The 24992-nt window shown below is 38.4% G+C and overlaps 4 protein-coding genes and 3 long non-coding RNA genes across 23 annotated transcripts; 4 read left to right on the forward strand and 3 right to left on the reverse strand.

Annotated features, from left to right (window-relative positions):
* Positions 1–19: 19 nt before the first annotated feature.
* LOC128895440 (PDZ and LIM domain protein 3) lies at positions 20–14110 on the reverse strand. 5 transcript variants are annotated; one of them, XM_054158031.1, is made up of 10 exons: positions 13691–14110; positions 12170–12393; positions 11523–11679; positions 4842–4997; positions 4568–4618; positions 3879–3967; positions 2047–2191; positions 1900–1938; positions 736–814; positions 20–379 (listed from the first exon to the last, which is right to left on the reverse strand). In XM_054158031.1, exons 1-9 carry the CDS (start codon positions 13802–13804, stop codon positions 752–754), a joined length of 1038 nt encoding a protein of 345 aa, XP_054014006.1. In that variant the 5' UTR covers positions 13805–14110; the 3' UTR covers positions 20–379; positions 736–751. The 5 variants fall into 5 exon arrangements, with proteins under 5 accessions (XP_054014006.1, XP_054014005.1, XP_054014008.1 ...); XM_054158030.1 differs by lacking the exon at positions 736–814 and having other exon boundaries at positions 13691–14101; XM_054158033.1 differs by lacking the exon at positions 736–814 and having other exon boundaries at positions 12263–12393; positions 13691–14098.
* LOC128895449 (uncharacterized) lies at positions 2582–4834 on the forward strand. Of its 2 annotated transcripts, XR_008461802.1 has the most exons (4): positions 2582–3258; positions 3817–4036; positions 4150–4441; positions 4515–4834. It is a non-coding gene; the product is annotated as an uncharacterized LOC128895449 (long non-coding RNA). The 2 variants fall into 2 exon arrangements; XR_008461801.1 differs by having other exon boundaries at positions 4150–4561.
* LOC128895447 (uncharacterized) lies at positions 8471–12311 on the forward strand. 9 transcript variants are annotated; one of them, XR_008461795.1, is made up of 7 exons: positions 8471–9775; positions 9941–10175; positions 10263–10407; positions 10531–10594; positions 11253–11333; positions 11472–11659; positions 12172–12311. It is a non-coding gene; the product is annotated as an uncharacterized LOC128895447 (long non-coding RNA). The 9 variants fall into 9 exon arrangements; XR_008461796.1 differs by having other exon boundaries at positions 8471–9476; positions 9558–9775; positions 10531–11333; XR_008461797.1 differs by having other exon boundaries at positions 8471–9382; positions 9442–9775; positions 10531–11333.
* LOC128895448 (uncharacterized) lies at positions 12307–13684 on the forward strand. The gene is made up of 3 exons (XR_008461800.1): positions 12307–12447; positions 12589–12772; positions 13140–13684. It is a non-coding gene; the product is annotated as an uncharacterized LOC128895448 (long non-coding RNA).
* Positions 14111–14162: 52 nt separating the features above from the next.
* Positions 14163–22917, forward strand: LOC128895430 (DNA-directed RNA polymerase III subunit RPC2). Of its 4 annotated transcripts, none has more exons than XM_054158006.1 (18): positions 14163–14297; positions 14950–15147; positions 15222–15427; positions 18526–18680; positions 18758–18934; positions 19002–19293; positions 19387–19544; positions 19603–19708; positions 19781–19966; positions 20044–20157; positions 20219–20419; positions 20492–20769; positions 20842–20981; positions 21054–21646; positions 21720–21966; positions 22036–22200; positions 22278–22408; positions 22482–22917. In XM_054158006.1, the coding sequence occupies exons 3-18, from the start codon at positions 15356–15358 to the stop codon at positions 22863–22865; spliced, it is 3399 nt and encodes a 1132-aa protein (XP_054013981.1). In that variant the 5' UTR covers positions 14163–14297; positions 14950–15147; positions 15222–15355; the 3' UTR covers positions 22866–22917. The 4 variants fall into 4 exon arrangements, with proteins under 4 accessions (XP_054013981.1, XP_054013982.1, XP_054013980.1 ...); XM_054158007.1 differs by having other exon boundaries at positions 14950–15055; XM_054158005.1 differs by lacking the exons at positions 14163–14297; positions 14950–15147; positions 15222–15427 and adding an exon at positions 18257–18455.
* LOC128895439 (isovaleryl-CoA dehydrogenase, mitochondrial) lies at positions 15761–18089 on the reverse strand. The gene is made up of 8 exons (XM_054158029.1): positions 17647–18089; positions 17374–17463; positions 17083–17304; positions 16684–17011; positions 16526–16619; positions 16360–16450; positions 16131–16299; positions 15761–16052 (listed from the first exon to the last, which is right to left on the reverse strand). The coding sequence occupies exons 1-8, from the start codon at positions 17788–17790 to the stop codon at positions 15919–15921; spliced, it is 1272 nt and encodes a 423-aa protein (XP_054014004.1). The 5' UTR covers positions 17791–18089; the 3' UTR covers positions 15761–15918.
* Positions 22872–24645, reverse strand: LOC128895442 (pyridoxal kinase). Its single transcript, XM_054158036.1, has 6 exons — positions 24463–24645; positions 23996–24095; positions 23762–23905; positions 23569–23689; positions 23148–23497; positions 22872–23076 (listed from the first exon to the last, which is right to left on the reverse strand). The coding sequence occupies exons 1-6, from the start codon at positions 24553–24555 to the stop codon at positions 22967–22969; spliced, it is 918 nt and encodes a 305-aa protein (XP_054014011.1). The 5' UTR covers positions 24556–24645; the 3' UTR covers positions 22872–22966.
* Positions 24646–24992: the final 347 nt, after the last annotated feature.

The raw sequence follows: 24992 nt of genomic DNA on the forward strand, positions 1-24992 counted from the left end.
TTTTATACTGCACATGAGCCACGTTTACGAATGTTTATTAAATAATGTAACTTCATTGAAATCTTTGGTAAGTTGTTACATTTCGGAAAATTCAATTTGTGTACAATTACTTTGATCTCTCAATAGTAATAATATTATACTTTTTATTTTTTTTATTTCGTTTAATTGTTGCTTATAATTTGGCACTTTTCTCGTTACCACTTATTGCATCATACAATAAATAAAATATACATATATGTATATATTATAAATAAGATATATTTATAGCATCAGTTCAGAATTGGATTCAATAATCAGTTTGTCCCAGCACACTATACATAATCCTCTTGAAGCTGTTACTTTGATGAATCTTCTCGCCATCATCGTCGTTGACATTTACCTAAAAGGAAAGTGTAAATTCTTTTTGTATCAATCGAAAACGTAGCGTCAACGAATTGCACAAGTGCTTAGCATGCATTGGCAGATTCCCTTACGAGTATTTTATTTAAATTAAAGAGTAATAGTAAATCCACTATTTTCACAAATATAATTTTAATCTCAGACATTTGTTTAACGAAAATTTATACTCGTAGATGGACGACATGTTGGAATTCGGCGTCATCATGCAACGTGTAAAATATCATGCACATAAGTCGTATGCGAAGACTTTGTCCCTAAAATGAAGAGGGACAAAATGTTCGCTTGTGACTAGTACAAGCGAATAGGTGCGGTTGCAGATACACAAATTACACGTACAAGTTGGTGTAAGTTTTTAATAGTCGTTGATGCGATCCTTTATGAAAGGGAGGGGGAAGGGACGTCTATAATTTCCACCCTTGATCAAATAAACATCAAATATTAATTTGTCGTAGCATTTTACGAGGGGAGATGGTACAGAACTTTACTATACTTTAATGACAGGACGAATAAGTAAACACGAAAAGAAGTATGACAAATTCATCCATTAAGGATATTGACGATTTTTGTATACAATAATTCCTCGATATAGCGTTAATCCTACAAATAATATCTCTTTGTACATTATTATGAAGGATTAGCTAGAGAACGAAGGTGCTCGTATTCGTTTTCAAATTTTTGGCTTGGGTTGGCTTAGCTTAATTTGAAGTGCGTTATTGTTTGATAATGTATGCACTTGTTCAATTTTTGTGTCATTCGATTAAACAGCCTCTAGCGGTGAATAGGTTGAACTAAATTTTCAAAATGCAGGGAGTGCGATCTTCCCTCTCACTCTATATACGAGAGTGGGGAAGCGGCCATATCGCGTTCGACGAGAAGCCGTCTGCGAGCGGCAGTGTTGTGCAATGTTCTCAGTAGATGGATGTGTTTTCACGTCTGTTACGAACACACAATAAAGTGTCTCTTCGTTGCTGTTATAACCTAACTGTCTACATTTCTCTCCTGCCTTCTCCATTGCTGGAACAGTAGGAGTCGTGGGGCTAGGAAATCCACAAAGAAGAAATTGGTGGCATCATCTAGCGTGAGCGAATATGAACTATTTTACGACAAATTTGGGCGTTTTCCCACGGAGGGCGCTGATTGTCAAATACTTAGTTCCTTTCGTTTGACGCTAGATGGCGATACCAGTTCCATTGAGTAAATGATATCAAACAAATTCAGTATCGGAATGATCAAAAACCTCTCATAAATCTAAATTTATCGTTTACTCAGTCAAGTAAATTGATGAGTGGTTCTTGATGGTCTATTGTTACATCGAGGTATTATTGTATTACGATTTTTACGAATTGTATGTTCAGTAGAGAGATTTGCATTCAACGCGTGCTGTTCATGCAATTACATGCGAGTACGGCAAAGATCGAGATTGATAATAGACAGTTACACAAACTCCTTTTTTCTGTTTCAATCTAACGTAAAATTTTCTATTTTTAGACTTATACTTACAAATGGTCCAGCGGGACTCTTCGGTCGAGCGTACTGTACCTGAAATTAATACCAATTTAAGTATCGAAGTCTTGCTCTAACGGGTATCGAAATTTTGGCTCGACTTTCTAAAACTCCGCTTTATTATGATAAAAGTACTGAGCATACCCTATTTTGGTTGACTTTCTGCGGCGAGAAAACGCCAGTGCGCGCTGGCTGTTTCACCTCCTGCACTGTGTCGCCATAGCCTTCCTCTTGCAGAGCTTTGTAAGCCTCGCTCTTACTCGGGTCGTACTTCATCGGTTTCTTCGGGCTGTATCGTCGTATCGCATGTGTACACATGGGCTACTTTTAATTCATTTGCTTGGCGATTTCGTCAAATCGGTTAACAGCAGCCAGGGGTTATGTATCGCCAATTGTTTTTTCGAGAGCGACTTTTCGGTCCGCTTCCGAGCTCTAATCGTTAATCTAATTACAAACACGTTCTAGCTACATGCTTGGCGCCCTTCTTCGAGGATTACGTTTCGTCTTACGTAACCTTCAATCGTTTAACACTGTCCTGTCCACGACTGAGACGCCATTACTGGTCATTAGATTACTCATTGAGAATCCTATCGAGCTCGTGAGAACCAGAGATGGGCTTTATTTCATTTACTTTATTGTTATACATGTCTTTCTATTGGTCAGAAGTAGCAGCAACGTCTCGTTTCTATTTTACATTTATATACTATAATTTACAATAACAAAGGCAGGTTTTAGGAGAACTTGTAGACAGGACTTATCTAGTTCTGATTACCCCTATATTTTACGATCGATCAAGTGAAATTTCTCCGAAGGAAAGGTAATTCTCGAGAATCGCTCTCATCACGTAAGCATCGAAATTAGTAAGACTACTTATTATTTTATTCTCACGTATAATCTCATACGATTAATTGTTGATTATTGTCTATTCTACAGCATGCAAGAATATAAGGATTGTTATTCGGCAAACTTTCGCGAGGTTTGTTTTCGAACTTTCCTGACGGTTTTGTTGACACTATTTCGAGATCCCTACAATAAATCGCAATACACTTGGCGATTCCACGCGGTGGTCTAAAAATAATAGTCGATAGAAGCGATGAAAGTCGAATTGATAATATAGTTGACAGCGTTATCGTAGAATTTTGGAACAGCGAAAAACTATCTCGAACTATCGTTACAATATATATGTGTGTATGTATATCTGTATATATTAATTCGGTTTATTGAATTGAGGCCACACGTTCTTCGAGGAGGCGGCCTTGGCCTGCTCCTTCAAGATTCTCGCTTGCTCCTGTATTTCTTGTTTCTGTTTCACGAAGGAAAAGTCTATGAAAATGCTGGAAAATAAATAAACCGCACGTGAGTGTCATCCATTTCGCAAGCTGCGGAGGAATCGAGGCGCTGCGTTTATTTCTGTTTCTTCGGGACAGCCGTCGACGAATTCATACGTATTCGGATTAAAACTTGTAATCAATATTTCTCGTCGGTAGAATATCGTTTCCGAATTCAAGAATTTTGTCTGCCTACGAGTTTAGTATTAGTTAGCGATTCATGCGAACCATACAACGCGTAACGTGTCAAGAATATTCCAGCAACGCTCCGTGCTGTATGGAGATGCACGAGTTAAAAAAATGTCACCGTTGCCGGTGCATATCAAACTCGAATGACCTCAAAATCGAAAGAAATTACAAAGTTAAGCTCTGTAGCATTGTCATCAAAAATATCGTCTTCGTGATCGATGTTTGACAATTTAAAATGCGACTTTGATTTATCTGGTAAATCGAGTTACGAATGACCGTTGGTTAATTAGTGTCAAGATTAAAATTGCTCTTGCGGAGTTAATGTGTTTGATAAGTGGCAGCATTCAGCAAAAAGCCAATTCGTATTAATGATACTAACTTTATTACTCTATTGCAGGCTACACGGCGAATTAGACGTTTTCTTTATATTTTCAAGTGAAATCTTTTCTCGATACTTACGGTATAGCGGACGCCTGGCATTTAATAGTGTCAGCGATATTCTGTTCGGAGTAGAGGCCAATCGGTGAATTGAACTGCTTGTGGACTACCTACGGAATCAAATGAAACGAAACGATGAGAGGAAAGGTTGCAAATCGATTGCAAATTAATCACAATGGGTATAGATGCCCTCGTTTGTCTCTTTGAATTTATAGCATTAGTCTTTAGACGTTGTATTCCATCGTTTCAGTGGCGTAACCAGCAACAGGTATATTTCTTTGTTTCATTACAGAGCTGGGGCTCCAAAGATTCGTTACGCATTCTTAAGTTACGCCACTGTGTCTTAAGTTAATTCTTAACTCCTCTGAAGTAAGTCATAAATTTACTGTTAGACGCATTTAAAGTATTCGTCGTCCTTCGGAACGTTGCAGTCTCATCAGATAATTTTGTATAAATAAACAGAAGTACATACGCCCTTTATTAAAAACCGATCGTCTAATCGTTGACGGGCGGGTTAATCATTAGCAAAATATCGATAGCATGCTATATTATCGTCGGCACTCGCAACCATAGACATTTCGATGGTATTTTCAGATATTTAGTTAGAATTTCAACTATTTTTTAACGTGAATACATCGTTGTATTTTCTGTTCAAAGCGGAAGCGTCGTTTGTGGAAGCGGAAGCGATTCATGAATAAAGTGGTCCAAACCTTTGGAACTTCATTCGGTCCCAAGACACGTTGAAGTACCGATTCCGCCACCTAGTCGGACATTTTATGAAACACATATATATTTACAAGTTAAGTATTCTTAATTCTCTCAGTCTTTCATTCTGTAATTCTTTTATATTCTTAAGAGATTAAAACCAACATTTTCGCGACAAGACAAGCTATTCCTCTTTGTGAAAATGTAAAAGTTTGCTCGTAGAATATGACTTTATTATTTTTCTTCAGTTTAGTGGTCTTAATATTCGTTAACACGCACCTTTTGCTTCATAGCAACTTCAGGATGAGCTGGTTCGTAGTGATGAGGCGCTGCTCTGATCATCGGATTTGGATGGTGACGCAGATAGCATTCTCCGAGTGGTGCATCCTTCTTGACCTTCGCACCGGGTAAAACAAGAGGAGTCGTGCGGTACGGCTGAAACATTGTTTATGGTTAAAGCCACGGTCACACGCTACAGTTTGTTTTAATTCGTCCACAAAGGAAACCAACGTTTCTCGAACGTTGTGCTTGCCAACCTTGAACGCTTAACCCTGTACATAGATAATATCGCTGATACATAATAGTTGTAATTCTTTAAACTCTTGTGTTCGTCTCAAAAAGATCAAGTAAAAGAAATTAGAGTAATTAACGAACCGCGAATACCAAAACCGATAGGTTCAAGATCGGATTGGTAGGCGTGGAATCCTCTGCCAGAACCGCGTCAATTACCGACTAACAAAATCTAAAATAAACTTTAATAGAGGCCATGGTGATCGATGATACCTCATTAATTCTCGACACTGTTGCGATAATGGAGCGCGGCTCGCATCCATGAACCCGACCAAAAATAAATCGATGATAATTTCAAAGGTATTTTGACCGATCCGAAGGATCAAAGGAACGTTCGAGCATGTACAGCGAGGGGTGAAATAAAATTCGTACATTCGGTACGCGAATAATTTCCGAGTCGAAACAGCAAAAGCTGGCGATAATTTTGGCAGAACTATCACAGCCGGAAGCTAGCCGCTAGGTATAGAATAACGCGTGTATATCGCTCGATGACCGTTCGTCTCTTAGGAAAGCTGTAATGCGACTAAAATTTCCCACGCTTGGCTCGAAACTCCGAGCACAATGAGAAAATTGCATAAAACAGTAGCGTTACCTACAAAAACGTTTGCCAAATGTCCGCGTCCGCGGATTATGTCATTCGCCTGTCGTTTTCTGTCCGGAATTACGAAATTATTATTATTATTGTTCAGTGGCAAATTCTTCCACGATAAAAAAATATAAGGGAATAACAAATTAACCAAGAAATCGTTTTTGTAGACACAGAGGGCATAGCGGAATAGCAGGCTTCTGTTTACCTATAAAACGAATGCGCGCCTCCATTGGGAATCGTCATTGCCGAAACACGAGGAAAATGAGAATGTCAAGTGGAGTGGTGTGTAGAAAGAGCTCGGACGCAGGATAAAGTTACGCGTCGTATTTATAAGACGCGCTCGCAAGAATAGAAGATCAAATTTGAGTCCAGCCGCCATTGATTTCGTTTCGGCCAGCCGTAAATATCGATCGATGCGACGACCAATTCCCACGTCATCGAGTGAAATTGTGGTTAACGAGGACTCCATTAAAAATGGGTCAGGAACATCATTTCCATAGGATGAGCAAGAGTGATTCTCTCGAAATAGACGAAGGCCCCTAGCAGGCAAAAATAACGCGTACCCCGTGTGCCACGAGATCTGTCGCGAAAAACACCTGACAATTTCTCATCGATTCAAGATCGATTCAAAAATGAAAGAGAAAATTGTATACGTATTTGTGCCTCAGTTGCAACAAGGCTGTTCCAAGAAGTAGTGGGAGACAACTACGCGTCTCTTAGACAGGGTGCTATTTTATTTTAAATAATTTTGTTAACTTCCGAAAATGGTTTCGGACTAGAGTCTTAAATAGTACGATGCTCGTTAGGTCCTCCGATAGTCTTGTATCAACTTTCGTTTATATATTGGCATGGCTATGAACTCATAACAAGGATAAATAGTTAAACGCTATAGGAATTAACGAAATATCGTCCGTTTCGCAAAAGCGTTGTCTTCGCCTATTATTACACGTCTCCAAGAAATAATAATATAACAAGGAAGCTGTTGTTTCAGCGTCACTTTCGCTCTATGTCCCCGAAACTAAATTCAGCTACGACGAAACAGCTGTTTCAAAAAGTGTTTACTGCTTGGCTCGCCACCGGTGTAGCGAAACTTGAACTCTAAGGAAATCTTTCTAGAACATTTTGGCAAGGTTCGAGCGAAAACGACAAAACTCTACAACGCGAAATTCAGATTATTAAAACCAACGATGCTTCTTACGATAGAGGTTTCCATACCTTCTCCTTCGAATCGCAAACAAGCATATAAACTTCAAAGCGACTCTGACAATCTAGTGAAACGATGCGCCTTGACCTTTCTGGAATCAGTGGCAAACTGTTCAGTACCCACGATACCGAGACGCTTGAAATACACAGTTCGAGATGTCGTTCAATTTACACCCAGTTCTTTTTTAACGCTGACGAAAGAATTTTTGGGGCGGAACGACGCTTTCGAAAAAGCTCACGCCATCGGGGGAGGGGGGGGGGAAGAGGGGGTGCTGTTGGTGTCCGATGCGTGTGTGCGTGTGTCGTTCCTCTTGTGTTTGAGTAACCCAGATCTCGTTCACGAAAATAGAATAAGATACCAATGAACGGCCTCACCGTTAGCGTGGTTACGTGTGTTTTATTGCACCGTGTTATTAGGCGGTAGTACTTGCGGTGTAATTCTCCTTTCAACTCGATCATTTCTCCCCTCCCGTTTGCTTCTTACGGGGTTGCGCCCGAAGCTACGTCTCGCCAGAGATTCGTCTCTGTCCTTTTTTTAATGTCACCGGTACAGCCTTTGGGACCTAGCCCCACATTCGTCGGATGATGTCAAGGTTGGCTCGTGGCATTATTCGAAATCTAGATCGGCTTACATTTCGTTTCGCTGTCGTTTATTCGACGCGATTGTTGGACCGACTTTCGCTATTTTTAGAGGGAAGAAATGCAGTATTAAAAATCTGCAGAAGTAGCGAACAGCGGCTGGAAAATTTCGCATGTATTTGTGACTCAGAAGATCTGGACCTCGAAGAGTTATTCGAGGTCGTGCGGCTCGATTTGTATTGTCAGTGGATGTTAAAGGGCTTGGTACTACTTTGACCTTGACGACGGGGGATTTACAATTTCAAATTTCACGAACACATGGTCGAAAATGTTTAATAAAAATAAACGGCTTGGTATAGTTACAAATTTTGTACATTTAACTACTTCGGTCCGCAGACACGTTACTTCGAGGGTCGTACAAAATTGTTGTCGCAGTTAAAAATAATTCACGGACGAGGAAAAGAAGTTGGAGGAAAATCGAGTCGCGAAAACGTAAAATGTCCACGCTTATTTCGCAATATCCTCTTACAGCATTCTCTCTGGAAACAGGATTTTGTGAAAGCGAGGCTTCAAGAAAATCATTCTCGGTACCAATAATTCCAAACAAATAAAAATTCCAAATTTCTTTTAAAAAAAATATACTGTGCATATTTTAGAAGGGTCTACGAAGGAAATGCTCTTAAAAAATGGTAAATATTATCACATCAGTGTCAAAGTATGTACGGTGTCTTTGCTTTTCATCTGATATCCTGACAAGTGAGTTATTGTTCCTACTAACAAAAATATTTATGCCTCCAAATAGGTCCTGCGTCTTCTAAACGTTACGTTGGATTACTGGTGCGCAACGAAGCGTTTAAAAATGTTTCCCTACGACTGGCAATAAAGGTTTCGTACCCAGTAGACGGCAGCCTCTTCCTCTTTTGGATGATGTTCGACGGTGTGGCGATAAACGGTGGTGTAAGCTGGCATCGTTTCCTAGCCGAAGACCGTGGTCCTGTCTTCCTGGAAATGACACGCGCGCAATAGTATCCCCTTCGCCTGCTTTCCCTCGTTTATTCCTACGCGGCTGGACCCTGTCACTTTTTTCTCCGTGGATGATCCTTCACCTACGAATATTCGCTAACGCACTGGTTCGTTGCGCGGGCGGCACTAACTCTGGCCTTTTCCACGCGACTCCTCTCGCGCTCTTTCTTCACCTCTCCGCGTATTACCGACGTATCTCGATCACTCCTACGTTTTTACCCTCTTGATCGGCCACGCGATCTCTTTGCCCTCGTCTGTACGTTTCCAAAACTTCTTTGCGCCGCATTTTCTTAAGTAAATCGGTTACTGTATTTGAAACAAAAAAAGATGATTCGCGATTCTAAAAAGAATCCATGATATAGCCTTACGTATTCTTTCAAGTCTGGATTTCTGTTACGTTTAACTGGTATTTTTTGACTCAGTGCGTCACATTTGGATTTGGACCAAATCTCGAAGGCTTGAAAGTTTAAGGGATCGCTATTAAAATCGCTGTTTTAAAGATCGTTCAGTGAGTGAGTCGTTCCGTCGACGGTAGATACGCGCTGAACTATTGTCCGCAAGGTCACGTTCAAGCACCCATTGTCAGCCAGTGTTCTCTAGCATCGTGATTAATGGATCACTCGACCCTGAGCAACTATCGCCGAGGAAAGTGTTTCCCTTGGCAGCATCCCTTTCCACCAGGAAATTAACGATAGCACGTACGAATCGCGATTGCCAAGTTTACCATAAATCTTCGTGCGCTCTTCGACCCTCGCGATCGATCTCGATGGAACTCGAAGAGTCTTGGATCGCTCCACGCGAGTCTGTATGGGGGACAAACTATGTTGAGTCCGAGAGTTTGGATACTTAATTGGAAGTTGTATTTCTTTATTTTCAACGTGAAAGAATACAAACTCTTTTCTCGTTTGTTTTCAGGTTTCCAACTCCAATTAATTACTGGATACGGAGAGGTATGCTTACGCTCGTTTGAGAACCTAGGCGATGTGTCTATGTAACGTATAGGTAATATAATACATAACGAGAGTAACTAGGAATCGAAATGGTGTACCGAAATCGTCCTGGATCGCGCAGTATTGGATCAGAGCAGTGGTTTCGATGCAAAAGGGATATTTATAGCGTGGCAACCGCTTCTACGTGGACTTTCCGGCATCGTGGCGGGCCAACAAAAATATATTCACACTTCGGACATGCCTCGAATAAAGGCGTGTTCGGGTTTTCCTCGAAACTACGCCATTCACCACCATAAATTGTAATTACACTATAGATTTAATCGTTACCCACTATTTAAATTAATTGGCGATTGGAACTATGGCATTTATCTTATCAACTCTGAACGTAAACCATTCAGAAAATTATCGAATGAATATTTTGGATCAAACACGTCATTAAATTAACGCTGCTTTATCATTTGCAGGAGCCACGGAGAACATTAGACAGGCCATAAAAAACTGGCTCGGGCAGCTAGAAGGCCAGTGTAATATGTTGAGGAGACAACCGTGCAAACGGATGGATTAACAGCCGGAGCGAAAGCTAGAGTTGAATGAACAAATAGTCCTCCCTGTTCTGACAAAGAGATAAACTTGCAACTTAATGAGCGCGTACAACTCAGAGCTAAGCGAGGCTTGCATGAGACCGGAGCACTATTAACGGTACTTTTTTAAAATTATTGTTCAACAACAAATCAACTCGTACGATCCTTTTATTTAATTAAGAATTGTATTCGATTCGATTCTTAGGTAACTTCGAATAAGTTCCTGTCGTCATTGAATAGAAATTCGGAGTTTCCTCGCGATTCGCCGACATCTTGAAACGGGTCTCGGAAATTGGCGTATTAAATTCGACAAATATCCTGTCAGCCTGCTGGTCTGCAGCGATTCAACCGTGAGTTATTGAATTTCAAAGTGCACGAGTAATTTCGGGACGACGGTCAACTTGCCAGATCGCCTTAGCGTTTTGGAAACCAATAATTCATCGTTAACCGTAGCGTGTTGTAATTATTTTCAGAACTTCGAGAATCGTTGGACTTTCCACGGCGACACTTTTCTAATTTGACAAGCGGAGAGCCAAAGTATGTCGATAGGACTTGTCGGAGCTTCTATATTCGTAGCGCATAACAAAATATATTTCGGCTATTCTGAGGCTGTGAACCGTATCGTCTTTCGTTCATACAATTTGTAGACATTCGATGATAGAATAAAAAATAGTTGGCTCCACATATAGGCCAGAATTAACGACGGACGAACCATGTCGTATCGGTTGAAATAGCAGTCTTGCTCTATACTTAGCGAGTGGTTTTGGCGTTCACCCTCACAATTTCATTAGAAGTTGTCGATTCCCATTAGAACAGAGGTAGGGAGCCTTGATCTCTGGACTGTCGTTGAGATATTTATCAGGAATGACTGTAATAGAATTTTCAAATCGTAGAGGAATCAAAATAGTTTTATTCTCATTTATCTCTGCACTCTTCAATATTTCCTTATATTCTATAAATACTTTAAATAAACTCTTCGGTTTTTTCACGAAAGAGTATCTTAAACAATACGAGCTCGAGAAGATAAATGCCACCAGGGTTTAATAAGTGCTCTCAGCAACCTTTCGAAATATACATATACCTCGGTCGCGTGATTGCCTCGGCCGTTTGGTAACACGAGATGTTATATTTACGGATCAACGAACTCCCCAGGAAGTTTAAACTAACTAGGCCGCGTTTACAATTTCGATTTCAGGAAGCAAATTCTCACGTCGCTTCCAAGAATCGACCCCGTTATAGAGTACAACAGGCGATTGAAATCGTCTGAATCGCATCGGTAGGCTGCACATGGGCTGCCCAGGATAATTCGGTTTTGTTTTCAAACCGATCTCGAGCATCTGTCGTCTTGTTTCGCTTCTATTAATTGTTTCTGATGTTAGTTCGCTTACTCTTTTTATTATTTTCGATTTTGTAGATACGAACGCTTTGATGGACTTGCTCAAGTAATAAATTAATTTCGACGTACCTGCGACCTGAGGACCTTTTCTTCGCGAATCTCGTCCAGGTGATCGTGGGGCAAGGTAAACGGTTCCTGAGGAGTCGAAGGTCGACTGTATTCGTCGTAGCACGGTGGAGGCACAGGACTCTTCGGCAACTCCGTCGGTACTTTTTGTTTTTTGGGTCTAGAGTGAAACAGAAACATCCTAGTAACAAGTCAACGTGAAACGGACACCTCTCGCGAATCTTGTGTGCCCGACAACCACTTTTTAATCATTTATACCTTCGTGCAGCATTCCAAGCAAACGTGATCCAAGTTTTCAGCCAGAAAAAGTATGCTTTATGAGAAATATTTAGTGAAATTTTCATTTAGACCGAGGATTTACATCAAAGAAAGTGGTTGTCGAGACAACGAAGATGTTTCTGGATGCTGCGAGCTGTCAGGCGCTGCGATTATAAGTGCGAGAAAAGAAAAGACAGAGTTTAATGTGAAGCGTCGAACGGGGATTCCCATTAGAATTTTTAAATTGGATTTACTGAAAGCATGCACCTAAACTTTTCTGTCTTTTCAATGGGAATCCCCTGGCCCTCGATAGTTCTGTTATGCAGCGTAGCGCGGCGGTAGCGTTACGGCAAACTGAGCTCATAATAATGAAGAAGGAATTGCTTTCTGACAGACTAGTGACCGCAGCCCTGTTGCCAATGATCGGCTTGATAATCGGAGGTGACGTGGTAATGTTGGTACGAGACGCACTCGACTGGTCAGACCTTTCGATTACAAGCCTTATGGATTCAGAGGTTTGGAGGAGATTCTGGGCGTCTACGTGCCTCACGTCTCGCGAGTCGTAATCGTCGATTTTCTTGATCACGTCACCCCTCTGGAGCGCCTCGTTCTCCGACTGCAAACACAAAAACCGATTTCCTTCAAACATTCGATTCGCTTCTACTCTCAGGTGAATACTTTCTGCGCACCTACCTTGCGCATACGTGGCAAATTAAGTTAGTAGTTCTTTTTGGCAGTAGAAATAATTGAGAAATTAATACTTGGTTATTTATTCCTCTATGGTTTAATGTGTTATATGTTTATTACTTAGAAATGGAAAATAGAAAAGACTCGATACGTACAGTAACGTATAATTGTGCATCTACGATGAAAAGTATATGGTTGGATCATGTCCAAACGTGTTTATGGCTCCCACCTTTTACGTTCGAATCGTGCAAGAAAGAATGAAACTGAGAGGATCGAGAAGATACACGAGATCGAGCCACACGTGACAGGTAGATGGATGAGCGGTAAATTGAATACCCAGAACCTTCTAAAATGTTATTATTCTACTGGTTGAATCTCTGTCGCAATGCAAGTCTTGTTTTTCATCGGATTTCCAATGTCAAAACACGTAAATAACAGTGTTAAGTTCAAAAATTATATCTACAATTATTCATTTCTATAAAATAAAAGTTGTAGTCTATGTTCTTTTAATGAAATTAATTCTACACTTGTATTTTGCCGTTCCGAGAAAATAGAGATTCACGGGGCGGCAAAATGAAGATGGACAATGTATTTTCAACGCGATAAATATTATGGTATTGGTAGGAGGTTGTCTGCGTTAGAAAATAATCTTGATCCCCTGCTGTTCCGTTGTAGGTACTACTGCTTTGCCGTACACATCCAATAATAACTGCACGGGCGGCAACGCGTGTGAATCTACATAGTAATATATTACTGTACGTATCGGACAGCCCTGGCTCGAAGAAATCGGTGGTTTAGTGCCAGAAGGGTGCAGCTACATAATTGAATGATCGACTGGAACAACGTCGTATATTCATCAAGGTGGTAAAACCTGGCCAGTTCTGCTAAACTTCTTTTATTCTCACAAATGAATGAAACTGTTGTAACGTCCATGGCAGAAATATTATGTTGTTATCGTACTACGTTAAGACATTATAATTAACGTAGATAACATATTGGCTATTATTCACAATGTCTCAAGCTTAAACTCAAACACAGTTATTTGTTTCCATCTGCCAAAAGAAAGTGGAAATACTCAGAGAACAATAACATTTTAAGGAGAGCGAAAGGAAACAAAAATGAGAAAAAAAACGATGCAAATGTAAAAAGAGGTGGTTAGATGGTTCTCAGGATAAACTATCGAGATGACGATGGTGTTCAGAGGGGGAGAAAAAAATGGAACTCACGCGGGTGACGACGATCGGCGTGCCCAAATCAGCGCCTCCGGCGATACGTATCCCCCAAGGTTTGCCGGCGCTGGATCTCTTAAGCTTCACGATCACCGTTTGTTTCCTCGTCATGCTCTACTCCGTCTGTCACAACAACGCAATCGCGCGTTTAGAACGGACACAGAAACCGATGATGGGGAGTCCCCGTACGGTCTGGCGTCCAGAGAACCTAACGACGCGAGATGTAACGCGCGAAAGAGAACCAGAGGAGCGCGTGTGGGCGCGAAAAGCCCCCGTGGATTAAAGGGGAGAAGCTCGATGAATAACGAGAAGACGGCCGAAAAGGGATCACAGAGACGGCGCGAATCCGCGACGAGTCGATATCGAAGCGGCTTACGCTCTTTACTGGCAAACGAGAACTACTGGGCTGCACCAGCCACTTGATTTTGACAGGCTTTACTTCTTGCGAGCTTTAGTTACCCAACTAGCCGGCCCGCCGCTTCTGCTATTCTGGCCCCATTTCGAATTGGCATACTGCGTGTGTATTGTTCTGTCCCGACCTGCACTCGTTTCTCTGGCATTTATCGGCCTCCCTGACTTCGCTGCCATGGGGACTGATAATCTCGTACGAAACTCGATATTTATTTGTTTACTTTTTCATAGGAAATGCAGAAACAACTCCATCGGCCATCTTACATAGGAAAGTTCCCATAGTTATGTTTCTCGAATTAAACAATTTCATGTTCCACACTTAAATTTAACAAAATTTCTTGTAAGCTAGCTTAATCAGTCCAATTTATTGTTCGATGGAAAATATTTTGATTATATTAAACTTTTTGACATTAACCATCTTCTTGCAACAGAACAAGTGTCACGTAACGGTTCAACGCTAATTGAAGTTTCGTCATGTTACAATTGAAAAGCATCTCTGTGGTCGTTCGATTCATTCCCTTGAGAAGTTCGTTCACCCTTGTGTTCATTGAACAATTTCTCGACGCGATAAAAATAAGTTGTATCTATAAACGCGTATTTAGATGACAAGATTGAATACACGAACATAAATTTCTGCAAATATATTTATAGATAGCCCTGCTATTATATTTTATTTATGATATGTGCACTAGAAAGACACTGGTATATGTACGGCCTTCTTTCAGACTAAAAAGAAAACTACATAAATTGAATAAAAATTTAATGGTACACTTTAACCGACTATTCTACTAATGGAGTGTTAAATAACGATCGAAATTAAGGCATACTTTGTACATGTACAACAGGCCTACACGTCATCAAGCAGGACGAGAATAAAGATTTGAATTGTATAGCTGGATCGACACTCTTACGCTACGACGGGTTTCTTTGCCAAAACAACGAAGGAAAAAGGTAAATCGCCGTGAGAAAAATAATGCAGGATGAAACATGATCCAGCTGGGAACGTCACCGTACATCACAGAGGAACGGAGTGTCCAGGGTCGGTTCGTTCTGCCGCGTACTCACATAGGTTTCGTAATAACTGCTTATGGAGAACTTAAGGGCCATCTTCTTTTAGTGAATCTTACGGACTTCGGTTCCTCCTTTTTCCTTCGCCGACGCGCTTTCACCGAGTGACGTCTGCGAGAGCCCGCGAGCTTCTCTCCCTTGCCGTGCCTCCTCAATCTAATTAGTTCGACTGCACTGTGATTAATGAGACCAGATCAAGAGGGAAAGGGGGAAGAGCAAAAGAGAGTAGCTGTGATGAAACGAGAGGAAGAGAGTGTACGTAAGTTTGACTTAAATTAGCAACCTATAGCGCGAAAGGTTAGTCAATCATAGTCTCGAGACTGGACCGTTCTAGTGACTCATTTATCTCGATTTACACGATCCTAAGAAAGATGTGTATACACATCGATCAGAATGATATGCTGATTGCCAATGCTGATGACCTATTAATCGCCTATCGATACGCCGTCCGGATGATACGGATTGCTTGGTCGCTAAGAATGGATCCACGTTGCGGGAGTGAAGCTCGGAAAAAAGAATTAAAAATAATTTAGGTCGGCCATACGATGGAAGTTCGATGCGACCGTGCCGAAGGACAATTTCCGTTGATGGGCATGAAATATATTTTTATTTTCTTTGTAAAAAGTAGTAGAAATTCGTGTAAATCCAAGGATGAAGCTTATACTTTTTAAATCCTTAACTTAATCGTTTATCTTGAATGCTGTACAAAGTTCGTAGGCGCCAGCAAAAAGGACTAACATCTCTTTTCACGAATATTCTTCGCTGATTGCTCTACTGATTACCATACGGCGAACTTCACTGGTACCAGCGCCGATCTCGTACAGTTTAGCATCCCTCAGGAGTCTTCCAGTCGGATAATCATTTATATACCCGTTTCCACCTAGTGTAAATTACAAACATTCAGATAAACGTTCATAGTCGACGAACTTTCGCAGAGGATTGAACTGAAATAATTTACCAAGTACTTGAATCGCGTCTAAGGCAGCCTTTGTGGCGCTTTCAGCAAGAAAAAGTATCACTGCTGCGCAATCTTTCCGATTCACGTGTCCAGCGTCGCAAGACCTTGCTACAGAGTACAAGTAGCTCCTGCAGGCACTCAAACTCGTATACATATTTGCTATCTTCTCCTGAAACATCATTAACATTTTCATTTATACTGCGGTTGTGTAAATCATTTAATATTGTACCTGTATAAGCTGGAACTCCGCGATGCGTTTTCCAAATTGTTTTCTTGTATGGGCGTAGTCGAATGTCACGTCGCAACACGCCTGAATAATTCTAACATTCGATGCATTAAATCATGGTGTTCCATAAAATAATGGAAAAATAATTAGGAACTTGAAGGATTCTTACCCTAAAGGGCCAGCCGCCAGTACTAGTCGCTCCAAATCTAAACCGCTGAAAAGAACGTATACGCCTTTGTTTTCTTCTCCAAGCACATTTCCCGCTGAAGATAAAAACAAAAAATGTATAAGTTATATATAGTCTTAGAATATGCTCGACGAACTTACCAGGAACTTTACAGTCTTCGAAAACAAGTTCAGCCGTGTTGGAACCTCGCATTCCCATTTTATCTAACTTTTGCGCTGTACTGAAACCTTCGAAACCGCGTTCTACGATGAACGCTGTGATTCCGTGCTGTGGTTTGTCGGTATTTGGATTCGTCCTCCCATAAACGACGAGAGTTTCGGCATCAGGGCCATTCGTGATCCAAAATTTATTACCATTCAAAACATAATAGTCTCCTTTCTTTTCTGCTCGCAGTTTCATGGAAACTACATCAGATCCTGATCCTGGCTCCGACATGGCGAGTGCTCCGATGTGTTCTCCGCTGCACAACTATATCAATGATTATTACATTTTTTAAACGAATATAAAATGAAAGTTTTATTTAAAAGAACGTAAATAACCTTCGGCAAATATTTGTTCTTTTGTTCCTCCGTGCCGTTTCTGTGAATTTGATTTAAGCACAAATTCGAATGTGCGCCATAACTGAGTCCGATAGCCGCCGATGCTCGGCTCAATTCTTCCATAATAATGATATGATCCAAGTACGTGCCACCTGTTCCACCATATTCTGTTTTCGCTGTTATTCCCAGCAAGCCTAATTCTCCTAGTTTTTTCCAGAATGACTAGAAATCAATTTTGTAAATTACAAAAATTTACACGCCTCCGAATTTGTTAAATATTTTGTTACCCACTCGTAAATCATCGAAATTGTTCTTCTTGTCGATCTCACCAGCTTTCGGGGCAAGCTCTTTTTGAGCAACGTTAAAAACCAATTGTCGTAGCTGTAAAAGAAAATATCCCATTTAATTGTTTTAAATTAAATGCTACGCATAAACGAGGACAGATTTGAAAATTATCGATCGACGGTTTGGTAGATCGTCTTAAGAATAATGCGCGTGCGTAATCGTTGAACTTGACGCCGTTTATATGGCAGCCTAATTTTGTTACGATTCTATAATACTAACCTGTTTCTGTTGATCTTTCAATTCACAGATATTCTCGTCTATCTTGTAATATTGCGAAGAACATCTTACATTAAATAATTCGCTATTCCATTTTGAGTAATTCTGAAGCAGCGATCTTGTAAATTTACTAATAGAGAGATTCATATTCTTAAAGATTTAATATGCCAAGTATTCTTTGCAACTGTATACGGAACTACACACGATTAAGTGTAAACATGATAAGGGAATTACTTAGCATATCGAGTGTGATGAAATGTCACACTTTTTTTTGTGCATATCAATAAGCAACATGACTAAAGATTTTATTAACGTACAGAAATTTGGATATCTATCGCATTTGAAACGTTTTTAATTTCTTGTTAAAAGTATTAGGAAGTTAAAAAGGAGAAACAAAAGTAAAATTTGCTTAAATTGCAATCGTATGAAATTTCTGGGATCATCTTAATGTATGAGTTTCCATTGCAGTTTATGTTGATTTATGTTAGTACCATGTGATTTCTCTATAAATAAAAATAGAAATCCATCAGAATTTTGAAGTCATTTTTTATTCGTTATAAAGGTCTTATGCAATAGAGTACATCTAATATATGCAGGTAACATATGTCCGTACCTCAAATGCAAGATTAGGTTATATCCACTTTTAGTCTAACAACAGCTTGTGTACTATAAGTATATATCACCTTTATGAAGTTTACATTTGATACACGGTAAAAGAATTTGTACATGTAAAAATGGGTGAGATGAAATTTGGTACCCACGATGGCATTAAATCTGAACAAAAATATAATAAAGTAGTAAAGCATATACAGGTACGAGAGAGGTTAGGGTATTTGTTTATTGTATTCTAGTAGATACCTTAATACAATCATTTGTTTATAGGATAAGTGGAAACTTGTACCTGCTTTTCTTAAGGGAAAAGGTCTCGTGAAACAACACATTGATTCCTTTAATTATTTTATAAATGTAGAGATAAAAAAGATTGTAAAGGCAAATGAAAAAGTACTTAGCGATGCTGATCCTCTGTTTTATGTAAAGTAAGCATTGTTATGTTTGTATATTACATCAAAATATATTATAGATCTTACAATTAACCACCTATTTTGTACTGCAGATATTTAAATGTACATGTTGGATCGCCAGATGTGGAAGAAGGTTTCAATGTGACTCGCTCTACAACACCACACGAATGTCGGTTGAGAGATTTAAATTATTCTGCCCCTATCACAGTGGATATTGAATATATCAGAGGACATCAGCCAATAATTAGAAATAACTTATTGATTGGGAGGTATGTTTTGGTAAATATATTTCAAATGATAAGCATATAATAAATTGAATTGGTTACTGCTTTCCAGAATGCCAATTATGTTAAGAAGTTCAAACTGTGTATTAAATGGGAAATCTCATTTTGAACTAGCAAAAATGAATGAATGTCCTCACGATCCCGGTGGTTATTTTGTAGTAAATGGACAGGAGAAAGTAATTCTTATACAGGAGCAAATGCTTAGAAATAGAATTATTTTAGAAGAAGATACTAAGAATTGTATTGTAGCATCTTGTAACAGTTCTACTCACGAAAGGAAAACAAAAACTAATATTGTAGGTAAGGCTGGAAGATATTACATGAGGCACAACATTTTTCAGGATGTAAGTAAAAATTACTTGTATTGTCTTGTATAAATGAAATATGATTTTATGGATGATATATTTTTCATGAGATAAGATGTTTTATATTGTAAGGATATTCCTGTGACAATAGTATTTAAAGCAATGGGAATTGTGAGCGATCAAGAAATCATGCAACTGATTGGTACAGAAGAAGAATTTATGAAAAAATTTGCACCCAGCTTGGAAGAGTCTCACGTTTTAAATGTTTTCGCTCAAAATCAAGCATTGAGGTAAATTGTTTATATGTAAAGCTATTAGCATTGTGAATATTGATCACATATGTTCCAGGTTTCTCAGTAATAAAAGAAAACAAAAGAGGTATTCAGTAATAAAGGCTAGCATCACAGATGAAATGAAAGACATATTAGCAACAAACGTTTTATCTCATGTTCCTGTTAGTAATTTAAATATAATTTCTACCCCTTGGAAGTGATGCAATAGTACTATAAAATATTTGTTATTACAGGTTGTAGATTTTAATTTTAAAGTGAAAGCAACTTACATTGCTTTGATGATTCGCAAAGTCATGAAAGCACAAACCGACGGTAAACTTGTAGATGACAGAGATTATTATGGTAATAAACGATTAGAATTGGCGGGTTCTCTACTATCTTTAATGTTTGAAGATTTGTTTAAAAGATTCAATTGGGAGGTAATATACGATAATATTAAATTGTTTTTATTACAAAGATATTATAACACAGATTATGATTTACAATATTTTTACAGTTAAAGCAAATTGCTGACAAAAATATACCGAAAATTAAAGCTGCTCAATTTGATATTGTGAAGCACATGAGACAGGATCAAATTACCAATGGATTAGCCTTTGCTATATCTTCCGTGAGTTAATAATGCTTCTTTAATCAAGAATACTAAACAAAGTAAATATTTGTCTTTTTAGGGTAATTGGACGATTAAACGATTCAAAATGGAACGCCATGGCGTCACTCAAGTGTTGTCTAGACTCTCTTATATTTCTGCACTGGGTATGATGACACGAGTTAACTCTCAGTTTGAAAAAACCAGGAAAGTATCTGGTCCGCGATCTTTGCAACCATCGCAATGGGGAATGCTATGTCCCAGCGACACTCCTGAGGGAGAAGTTAGTATTATACATGAACTTTGAACATAATCAGAAATTAAACAAAATTATTTATGAACAAAATTTCTGCAGGGTTGTGGTTTAGTAAAAAATTTGGCTCTCATGACTCATATTACTACAGAAATCGAAGAGGAACCAATTGTGAGGTTAGCATTCAACTTAGGTGTCGAAAATGTAAATATTCTTGGCGGCGAGGAAATCAATAATAAAGATGTTTACATGGTTTTTCTAAATGGTAATATTTTGGGTGTAGTCAAAAACTATCAGAGACTGGTAAATGTCTTCCGATTGCTACGTAGGAAAGGCCTTATAAATGGTTTTGTTTCAATACATACACAACATCAGCACAGGTAACATTTCTCGGAAAATTAAATCAACACGTAACACTGCAGTTTCTTTATAATTTCATTACTTCAATTTAGATGCATTCAAATCAGTTCTGATGGTGGACGATTGTGCAGACCATATATTATTGTACAAAATGGAGAACCTCTTGTACAAGAGGAACACATCAAATTGCTTGAGCAAGGTGTACGATGTTTCGAAGATTTTCTACAAGATGGTTAGTGCTTTAAAAATAAAACTTCTTTAACTGTATCTGTGTATATACATATACTTATAATATTATTAAAAGGTCTAATCGAGTATTTGGACGTGAACGAAGAAAACGATAGCACTATTGCATTCGACGAATCCCATATTCATAACAAAACAACACACTTAGAGATTGAACCGTTTACGTTACTTGGAGTTTGTGCTGGATTAGTACCGTACCCTCATCATAATCAAAGTCCAAGAAATACTTATCAATGTGCTATGGGTAAACAAGCCATGGGAACCATCGCTTATAATCAACGCAATCGTATCGATACGTTGATGTATAATTTAGTATACCCTCAAGCACCTATGGTGAAATCTAGAACGATAGAACTGATTAATTTCGATAAATTACCCGCTGGTCAAAATGCAACAGTGGCTGTCATGTCGTATAGCGGTTACGATATCGAAGATGCTCTCATATTAAATAAAGCTTCGATCGATAGAGGATTTGGAAGATGTTTGATTTATCGAAATGCAAAGTGTACGTTAAAAAGATACGCCAATCAAACATACGATCGAATAATGGGTCCATTAATAGATTCAAATACAAAGAAACCAGTTTGGAAACACGATATTATCGATAGCGATGGAATTGCTGCACCTGGTGAAATGGCGGAAAATAGAAAGGTTAAGTTCTAAAGATCGAAGCTTTAGATGTATTAATATAAACAAAAGAGTCATGTCCTTCTCTTCTTCCCAGGTAATGGTAAATAAATCTGCTCCTTCCGCAAATATTGGTCCAGTGACCTCTGGTAACGTACAAACACAAACCGAGTACAAAGAGGTTCCAGTTGTATTTAAAGGCCCTGTTCCTGCATATATTGAGAAGGTCATGATTTCCAGTAATGCAGAAGATGCATTTCTGATTAAATTATTGTTAAGGCAAACACGGCGACCCGAGATTGGCGATAAATTTAGTAGTCGACACGGACAAAAAGGTGTAACTGGTACGTGTTTCATCTTATCATTATGTAAACTTACAAGCATCCGTTTTTATTACTTGAATCTATATGTAGGCTTGATCGTGGAGCAAGAAGATATGCCATTTAACGACTACGGTATATGTCCTGATATGATCATGAATCCGCATGGGTTTCCTTCGCGTATGACGGTCGGAAAATTGATAGAGTTACTCGCTGGAAAAGCTGGGGTTGTGAAAGGCCAGTTTCATTATGGCACAGGTATATTTATAATAAATGTTTCCTTCTTAATGACCGTTATAACAATGTATATATAATAATACATACTTTTAATTTAGCCTTTGGTGGTTCAAAAGTGGAAGATGTTTGCCAAGAATTAGTAAAACATGGTTACAACTACTTGGGTAAAGATTTCTTTTATTCTGGTATTACAGGAGAACCATTGCAGGCGTATATTTATTCAGGACCGGTAAGTCGATATCTCACTTAATTCTGTAACTCATATCTATAAAACTGTACTATATATACATTTAAAAATACAGGTTTATTATCAAAAGTTAAAGCATATGGTACAAGACAAAATGCATGCCCGCGCTCGTGGACCAAGAGCAGTGTTAACGCGTCAACCAACCGAAGGTCGCGCCAAAGAAGGAGGTTTACGATTAGGTGAAATGGAACGTGATTGTTTGATTGGATACGGTGCTAGCATGATGTTGATTGAGAGACTCATGATATCTAGCGATGCGTTCGATGTTGATGTGTGTAACAAATGTGGTCTGATGGCGTATAGCGGTTGGTGTCACAGTTGTCGTTCCAGTTCGTGTGTTTCCACGATTTCTATGCCCTATGCCTGCAAGTTACTTTTCCAAGAGTTACAATCCATGAATATTGTACCTCGTTTGACATTAAAAAATTATTGCGAGTAATACTACTATAGTTTATACATGTAAATATATTCATAATATTGTTAACACAACATTAGTTTTTACTCAGTTTAAAATTACACATATTTGGAACAGTACCGGAGTTAAAGAGGCTCGGCAAGAAGACGCATTTCTGGATTTTCAATACAATTTTTGCTTTGTACTAAGCGCAACTCAATTTTCTTTGCAGGTTGTAATTCCTTGTCTTGGCATGCTAACGAACATTTTTAAAAGAAGTTATTATTTTTAAATATTTTTATATAAAGAAATAATTTAAATAAATACCTTTGGAGTAATCGTAAGTTTTTAATAGTACGCTATATAGCGAATTCATAGTCTTTTGAATAGCATCTTTTAAACTGTCTTCTAAGTACGTGTGAGCTAAAAACAAGGCAGCAAAGAGATCTCCGGAACCCGTAAAATTAGCTGGTATTTTTGGTATTTCGATTTTGTATAGCAAATTCTCTGTTGCGCTCGGAAAAATTGTATTATTTTTTATTGTGCTGAACACCGCCGTTAAAGTATCACTAATTTCTGACGATGAGACAGCTATTATTTTAGGACCAACTTTGTGTAATTCTTTTACAGCATTTTGTAACTCAGACATTGTACTGATCTTTTTACCAGTTAGTAGTCTGAAATAATTAACATTATTAGTGCTGTTGTTGCTTCATTTGTATCCAATTTATATAAATATTTAACATACTCTACTTCAAATTGATTTGGTGTTACAATGTCTGCCAGTGGCACTATCTCTGTTTTATAAATTTCATTCAGCTCTTCAGGAACATACATTTTTCCATTGTCTCCCATAACAGGATCACATACTAATATTGAAAAATACGTGATTAATACGAAGTCCATTATTATTTTAACTAATATATTTATATTTTATTTACCATATTTGAGATGAGGGTTTTTACTTTTTAAGGCACGAACCACTCCTGCTATTCTCTTTAAAAATGAAGCAGAGCCAACATACCCAGTGAGCAAATGAGTGTAATTGTCTAAATCATTTTGTGCTAAACCATCCATTAAGTCTTCTACAAAATTACCATTAACATTAGAAAAATGTAAAAAAATTCTTAAAAGTACAATAGTATCATCTGCCCTTTAAATTCATGTTATCTTACCTAAGTCTTTATCATCAAGTATTTGACCTTTAAAGACCTTGTATCCAGTATGATTGGACAGTTGCACAGAATTAATTGCATCTACCTCGAATCCTAATAACTTAACAGAAAGAATTATCCGTTTTTTTTCTTCATTATAGTATTTGATGTATATTATGTCACATTCGTATTAATTTATCACTCTATACTTTTAAATTATATTATTTTATAACATTTCATATTTAAAAAAGAATGATAAGATATGATGCGTTTTTATATCATTTTCACAATAATGATTCTAATTTCTATTTAATACTATAAAAGTTGATGTCTGAAATCATAAATGAATTTACAGCAAATGAGGATGCTCGTAGCTCGTAGGTATATAGGTAAATGACTGGAGATAAGCGAAGAATGTTGGTGATATGGTGAATGTCGTACCAACGTATATGGATGACGGATTAATGTTACGTGGGTGTGTCGTTCACCTGTAATGGAAATGTTGCACTTTTATTGCCAACGTAACCGAACACGACGTGACTTTGTATCGAAAGAATTCGCGGTGACTTTTCGGAGCACATGTTGATCAGTTGATGCACGGCACAACACTACGTTAATGTTCCCCTGGTCGAGCGCGGACTGATGTGATGTATGCACTTCTCACATAGCATTATATACCTTCCTGTACAGCCAGTTTCAAAAGTCGAACATCAGTTCTCATCTTACTCAGAATTATAGTAATACTGTTAAATTGCTTACATGGCATGGTTCTTCATAGTTGATATCAACTAAAGCTTTCACATGTAAACTCTGTCTTTGGATAAGATCTTTGACTGTATTACAGATAACATATTAATAGGATTTCTCATATTACGTTAAAGTTTTCCAGGACAAATATTTTTCAAACAGATTATTTGCCCTGTCATAAACGAGTTATGCAATATTGTATGTTTAACGAGTTGCACGCATGATTGGCAATTAAACTAGTATTAGTATAACAATGTTAATTAAAAATGGC

Source organism: Hylaeus anthracinus, unplaced genomic scaffold, assembly GCF_026225885.1.
Source record: "Hylaeus anthracinus isolate JK02 unplaced genomic scaffold, UHH_iyHylAnth1.0_haploid 5, whole genome shotgun sequence".
Lineage (NCBI taxonomy): Eukaryota > Metazoa > Arthropoda > Insecta > Hymenoptera > Colletidae > Hylaeus > Hylaeus anthracinus.